We start from the raw sequence: 7,397 nt of genomic DNA, 5'->3' as shown, positions 1-7,397 counted from the left end.
CGCATCGCCGCTTGCGGCTATATTTATAATTATTATTATTTTAGGTTCTCAAACCTTTTCACATCAAGGACCCCTAAACTGTCACAAATTATACCATGGACCCCCATTTGATAAGATTCTGTCCCAGGGTCCCCCATCTGATAGGATTTTTGCTTTTAGGTGTTTTATTACAGAAATTGTATGAAACCTATGACGAAAATAGCAATACATTGTGTGTGTGTTTTTTTTTACTGGGGACCCCCTGAAACCCAGTCAAGGACCCCTGGGGGTCCCCGGACCCCCACTTTGAGAACCACTGTTAAAGGGAAAGGGTGTGTGATTTTTTTTTAAGTACGATTTATGACAGAATACTTTTACTTATAATATAAAGTGATCACAACTACAAATTATATAAAACAATAGAAATTAAATTAAATATAAATATTTAAAAAATGATATGAAAAATCTCTGCTTCAATGGGCATGACGCATCTGCTCACAGTCACATCAATGAGGACGAACGATGAGGACAGACAAAGCAAAATATCTCCATCTAGTGGTTACATGGTGAAACTGAAGAAGAGGTGTTTTTGAACCTATGATTAGAACCAGAAAATGTGTGCTCAGTCCATGCTGGAGTCATTAATATCCATATGTGAATGTAAAAGGAATCATGCATCTACAAACAGCCCCCCCCACACACACACACACATTATTAATTAAAACTTAACATAAAAGAAATAAGGAGGCCACATGAGTTAGTCAGGAATGCACTTTATTTATTCCACACTTAGAAAAGGACATCAGAAGGCACTGGAGTGGTTTTTAGCACACAACCTAACATCACAGAGTCACTGCAAGGTCGAGCTGGGGTCATAGGTCAGCTCAGTGTCAACTCCTCTGCTGCACCCATGATGGCAAGATTGAAATAGTAAAGGATTAATAAATCCGCTCTTTAAAATATTATGTTTTATCATAAAGGAATCACATTTTGAGTTGCATTCAATGCATTGAACTCAATTCATTACAATGGATTTTTATTGTCAATCATTTAGGCAGAGATGACAACGATCCTGAGCCAGTGCCTCATCTCCCAAAGAGAACTAACGTTTCAAGAGTGACACCCTCTGAAGTCTTTCATCAAAGGTTTCTCAAGCCTTGTCCAGACCTACGATACATTATCTAGTAGCAGTGTGCTAAAGTGCAGCTGTAAAGTTCAGTTCAAATGCTCTCGCTATCGGTTTATCATGAAATCAGCTCCTCAGCGTGAAACGCAGGGCGGACAGACGACCTACGTGGCGGGCCATCTCGTCACGTCCTTGACCAGACGAGTGTCGAGGATAAGATAGACCAGACGCGGAGCCAAAGGAACTTTACTCAAGGAAGCAAAGCTGAGAAACACACGCCACTGAATATTTTGAGTCAAGTTCATTTTCAGGCTGTGAATTCTGTGACAGATTTTTCCCTCGCAAAACATGTCTCTGGAAAAAATAGATACATCTGTAACATCCAGGCAGACACATTCATGACATTATCTGAATAGAAGCGAGACTCGCGGAGCCATAGCTCGGAGCCTCTGGGGGGCGCTGCAGGCATCCCTGGGTAGACTGAGGTTTGGCACTGGGTGATTATTACACCGTAGCGTATTTGAACTTGCAGAAAAAGCGGGACGGACACATACAGTACTGAACGATGAGTATCTGAGGAGTAGAACAATATCACATACAGGCGAGTGTGCATTTGACTGGCACGGCCGTGGAGACGACGTGCACGATATGAAGCAGCAGCGTTGAGCTGGAGAAGCACCGGTGGGCCTCTCGTTTCCCAGCCGGATCAAACCTGGCGGGGGTCGAGGCAAGTTATCCTGGCAACTTCATTTGACCTTTGACCTGTACTATAACCAGTTTGTCTGTTTCAGCTGTTCTCGATGAAAACATGCAGGATTGTGCGCATGTTGCAGAATATGGCAGTGCTTGAGAATGAGGAGCAGTTCTCTGTGTGTGTGTATGCGGCGGTGCTATGGTGAGCGCTCCATCACAGCTTTTCCTTCTAAAGCTGGCCCCATTCGCCTTCAGTTCTTACGATTCACTATCACCTCCCCTAGTTAAAATAGTTTATTCTCTTAGTTTGACTAAAAAATAAAAAGGAAAACAGGACATGATCTTTTCTAGTAGAACCAGTGAGGAAGCACAAGGAGTCTCTAGTCATCATGACACGTATGGTCAGTCCTTCGTTTGAGGAAACATGGAGCGATTTCCTCAATTTGAGAAAAGGTTCTTCTGTCTCGTCAAATTTCATCACAGCAGGAGAGGAACAACTCCCGGGAACCTTTTCAGCCATGGTTCAAATCTACCAATCACAGCTAGGTAAGAGTTCTTGTCCTAAGAGCAACCAACCAATCAATCAATCAATCAATCAATCAATCAATCAATCACATTATCACATTTGCATTTCTCTACAAATGGACTGGACCTTTGAGGTGAAATCAGCAAACCAGTTTCCTGACTAAACTCCTCTTCGTGCAGAGTGAGAGGAGCATAATGCTACGTGGTACTGAATAAAATAACGCTGAAATTAAAATCAATATTATTAGAAATAACAACAATAAACTTGATTAAACTCTAAAAGGTAAAAACAGTATGACGCGGCATTCTGTGAGGGATAACGCCGCTATAGTTCATGTCCAAAATGTAAACAGTCTCTTCTTTCCGAAATGAAAGTCATAAATGTCCTCAACTTTCCTCCAGCTCTGCCTATCTTGATTCCAAATCCGGTCCCAAAGTGCTCAGCCGACTGGACACGTTTTCAACGTGCAGCCACACAGCCACATCGCGGTGGCGGTTAACGTTCTTCAGGCTTCTCGCACACGACTGGAACTACGAGTTACACCGTGTGGTGCCACCAAAAAAAACAACAGGCGTCGGCTTGGAGCCGGTCATCTGGGGGGCTGCAGTGCTCGGTGCGTGTACCCCGACAGGGCGTCCCAGTTCCTCCACAGGAAGGCGAGGAGGAGGAGGAGGAGCAGGGTGGAGAGGGAACGCGAGCGCGTCCTCATCAGCGGGAGCACACAGTTGGCCACGGTGGAGACCGTGACCAGCAGCACGGCCATGAGGGCCAGCAGCACGTTGATGAGTTTCCCCAGGAGGGTCCTGGCCGTGGCGTTCTCCAGGCCCTCCAGCTGCACCACCTGCTGCTGCTGCTGCTGCAGCTCCATCTTGGAGATCCTGGTCTGACACGCCTCCAGCGCCTCCTGCAGGGGGAACACATCATACAAAACCAATCAGCACATTTACCTTATGCAAGCATAAAGATGAAAAAAAAGGTGATTCATAAGGAATAATAGCCTGGATATTCCATAGACCTTTGTCACCCCCTGTTGCCAGGGAAGAGAAATGCAGTAAGTAGCAACTTGAGGCTTACAAAATGTATACATACACAGACCTAGCCCCATAGAGGCAGGACAAGAGCAATGCCAGTTGTTTACAATATGCACAGATACAGATGGACAGACTGGACTGTATGTCTCATGTTTACACTGTCTACAGGTACAATGACATAATACGGTCAAGACGCAGTGTGCCTCTCTCATGCTAAACTTTGGGTTGAACTCGGATGCATTTTCTATTAATACTACTATTAATAATAATTTGAAAAGCAATATTCTCTCTGAGCATGGATTTTAGTTGGTGCAGTAACCTATTATTATGAACTGTTATGCAGTGACAGCCAGGTGTGCATTTATCAGGTCTTAGAACACGGCTCTCTCGAATACTCGATTCTGATTGGTCAATCAACAATATTCACCGGTCATTATTTCTCGACAACCGACCGCTGCTCTGCCACACCTGGATTAATCAGTTGATAAGAGCATTTTGTCCGCAGACGCTACTAATTAGGCCAACCAGTTGCAGCTGTGGTGTCTTGTGTGCCAATTACGAATGAAACCGCTTTGTGTTGAAAACGCTATTAAAAAATCTATTTGAATAATTATTTTTGTCAGATTATTGAATGATTTAGTTGTAGGCCGTGTTCTAAGCGGGATAATGTATACTGGGCCGGTGATTACTGGAAATAATGACCTTCAGGTGAATATTAAGCCCTCCGCTGCGCGTCGGGCTAAATCATTCACCTGTCGGTCATTATTTCCACAGTAATCACCGGCTCAGTATACATTATCCCTTACTTGAACAGCATTGAACGTGACTCAACCAATCACAACTGAGGACCAGAACTTTGTAAATAGTTTGTTTTATCTTCTCAAATTCCTTATCATCCAAGAGAAACCTGGCCCCACGCCTGTCAAGAAAGTCATGAAGATGTGTATGTTTGGAAACTGGCAGCTTTGGTTTTGTGACCAAAACTACATTTCTGAAATACACTGTCAATTTTATGTATAATAATTAAGATAGAAAATTAGAACATTGATTTAAGGCAACTATGGACTGTGTGCTTGTGGACGTTAACAGTTCCACACAGACCTGGATGTCCCTGGCTCTCTCATAGGACTGGTAGGCGATCTTCTCCTCCATGCTGGCCAGCTCCTGTTTCAGGTTCAGGATCTCATTCTGGTGAAGTTCAGTCAGGTCGTTGAGCTGCTCCTCCAGACGCTCACACCTGAACAGACACAGACACACACACACAGACACACACACACAGACACACACACACACACACACACACACACACACACACAGAGTAAAAACACACGTGAGTCTCTCAGGCATGATGGGCTTAGACAAAGAACCACACACAGGCTTTAGCAGACGCTAAACGGCACCTGACCTGACTGGTGACTCGCCCTGAAGAGATTAGAACATGCTTACTCATCTGCTGATCGAACCAGCCAATCACAGAGAGGCAGCAGTACGAGTCTGGCCAATGGCAGACGCTCGGCAGCAGGAAGAGCTGTTACGGGCTGTTTGTTTTGGAAAGCACATACAATTAAATGAGTAATATATAATATAGGCCCAGAATAGACAGGAGACTGTTTTGCTGCGTGTGCTTGTTTGCTCTTCCTGGTGAATCAAAAGAAGCAAAATATATGTAGGTACTAAAAACAATATATGCAGCGGTCAAGTGTGATGAGATGTGTGAGACCACACATGCATAATGTACAGTAATTAAGTGCATGATGATACTAGTATCATATTTAACTTCTGTAACGTCACATTTCTCTCATAAGAGAGAAAGTGAGAGCAGCAGAGAAACTCCAACATGACCTCGTATTCTGTTTATAATAAAACGGCCTCTGGTCGTGGAAAGATTCAGCGCTGAGATGAGCTCCTTAGTGGCCCTTTATGCTTTATGCTGCGGTTATTTTGAGCTTAGAAAACAAGACACTGAATCTGCTGCTTCTCAGATGGACATTTTAGGGAGAAAAATGTGGATGTTTGTCTCTCCCTCGTTCCAGTTTGTCCCCTCCTATCACTGCCCCTCTCAATCATTCTACCCCCCTTATTGGGCCATTCAGGAGGAATGTGAATATGCTTTTTTTGGGGGGGGCAGAGCGCGCGCGTACCCCCCCCCCCCCCCCCCACACACACACACACACACACACACACACACACACACAATCACAAAAGTAAGCTGCAGGCAGGCAGCAGACGTCCCTGTGAGTGTCAGAGCACAGAGGTGTGGAGCTGCTGGGGCTGAAATAACTCCGTGGACACTTATGGTTTCGTGCAGGTGCTTCTGTCACCTGCTCACTTTGAATAAAAACCGCTGCCTCAAAACAAGCTCCTGAGGCCGGTGACAGAGTTTAGACTTATAGACCGTTTCAACTTAACAGCAATATTCTAAACAAACCCGGCTTTATTATTTCCTGTTGCAGTGTTTGCTAATATAATAGCGGAATAAACTAGGGTCCAACTGTTGCCGAGCAAATGGAATTCCAGTGAAACGGTCAAAACGCTTTGCTAGACAAGTTAATGACAACAGTCCTGTTTTGTGACAGATAAACAGAAAATAATAGGACAGCCTAATGCAGTTGTACAACATCATGCATGCGACAATGGTACAAATGCTTTGAGAATACCTGTGCATTACACACCTGTGCTTTACCTGTGCATGCAGAGGTGAGCGGGGTCAAGGTTTGTCTTTATCTATAGTACAGTATATATGCTAATGCTAGCATTGATCAAAGTCCTGGTCGGCCCACATGCAGGGCGAGCGTTGCTACCAGATAACACAGCAATATAAATGGGCTGAGCTTCCAAATATAGTGCTTCTTCCTGATAGGGATAGTTTGACTTTTGTGGGATTTATTATGCTTAACTTTGGGAAGGTATGAGAAACTTGAAGGCGCTCTGCCAAGCTGCTCACATACTGTAGAGACACTCTCTCACATACTGTAGACACTCTCTCACATACTGTAGACACTCTCTCACATACTGTAGACACTCTCTCACATACTGTAGACACTCTCTCACATACTGTAGACATACTGTAGACACTCTCTCACACATATTTCTGGTTCAGACTTTCTCCAATAGATGTGTACCTGAAGCGCTCCTCCTGCAGAGCCTGCATAATAACAGTGTAGTCTCTCTGGTAGTGGTTCTTCAAACCCTCCAGGCTTTCCTCCAGCCGTGCCTGGCCCTCCCTCAGGTCCTGCACCTCGTGCAGCAGCATGTCCAGGCTGGAGCTCTGGCTCCTCTCCAGGGTGTTGCCCTTGGAGCTGGGGGGGCCGCCCGGGGCCCCCGTGATGCTGTTGGCCCCCGCCGAGCCCGACGTGGCGCTGGAGCAGTCCTCCTCGCTGCCATACTTTGGACTGGACTGGAGGTGATGATGCCCGGTGCTGCTGAGCAGCGAACGCCCCCCGGCGCCCGTCACGCCTCCTTCCTCCAGCGAGGGCTCGTCCAGAGGGTCCTTCAGGGACGGGATGTTGTCGGCGCTGCCGAACTTGTTGCGCAGCAGCGAGGCGATCTCCCGCGGCTTGGAGACGACGGCCCCGGCGGCCGAGTGGGTGGCCTGGGAGAGGCTGGAGAAGCCCCCCTTGACGCTGTCCACCACGCCCTCGCTGAAGCCCGTGACTTTGGCTCCGACATCCTTCAGGCCCTGCTGCATGTCCCGCAGGACGTCCTTGGGCTGCCGCGGGATGCCGTTGTGCTCCACCTCGCGGAGCTTGCGGTGGTAGTGCTCCAACTTCCTCTGCAGCTGCTGGATGGTCTGGGCCGATTTCTGGTTCTTCTTCTCAAACACCTGACAGCCGCAAAAAAACAGGTTTTTATTAGCATAGGGTTTACGGAGGCATTGCATTAATCCACTTCAATGTTAGCAGGGTCCCACCCTTAGGCTCCAACCAAACTGAACAAACAGGTTCAGTGTTACCAATTAGCAAGCTGGACTGCATTTTCCCCCATAAAATCTACATGACACTATTTCCTAGAGACAGCAGCACCTCCTCCTCATACCTGCTTG

The 7,397-nt window shown here is 46.3% G+C and overlaps 1 protein-coding gene across 1 annotated transcript; it reads right to left on the bottom strand.

Moving 5' to 3' along the window:
• Positions 1 to 768: 768 nt before the first annotated feature.
• Positions 769 to 7,175, bottom strand: LOC310771601 (transmembrane and coiled-coil domains protein 1-like). The gene is made up of 3 exons (XM_083664179.1): positions 6,478 to 7,175; positions 4,457 to 4,592; positions 769 to 3,228 (listed from the first exon to the last, which is right to left on the bottom strand). The coding sequence occupies exons 1-3, from the start codon at positions 7,041 to 7,043 to the stop codon at positions 2,914 to 2,916; spliced, it is 1,017 nt and encodes a 338-aa protein (XP_083520305.1). The 5' UTR covers positions 7,044 to 7,175; the 3' UTR covers positions 769 to 2,913.
• Positions 7,176 to 7,397: the final 222 nt, after the last annotated feature.

This window comes from Poromitra crassiceps (genome assembly GCF_964638095.1).
Source record: "Poromitra crassiceps genome assembly, contig: HAP1_SCAFFOLD_862, whole genome shotgun sequence".
NCBI lineage: Eukaryota > Metazoa > Chordata > Actinopteri > Beryciformes > Melamphaidae > Poromitra > Poromitra crassiceps.
The sequence above is the reverse complement of the archived record's forward strand: the minus strand, read 5'-3'. Positions and strand labels throughout refer to the sequence as shown.

Coding starts and splice junctions, on each gene's coding strand:
- LOC310771601 (XM_083664179.1), bottom strand. CDS start 7,043: ATGCAGCAGGGCCTGAAGGATGTCGGAGCCAAAGTCACGGGCTTCAGC. Junction 4,593..6,477: donor CTGCAGGAGGAGCGCTTCAG/GTACACATCTAT, acceptor GTGTCTGTTCAG/GTGTGAGCGTCTGGAGGAGC. Junction 3,229..4,456: donor AGAGAGCCAGGGACATCCAG/GTCTGTGTGGAA, acceptor TTCCCCCTGCAG/GAGGCGCTGGAGGCGTGTCA.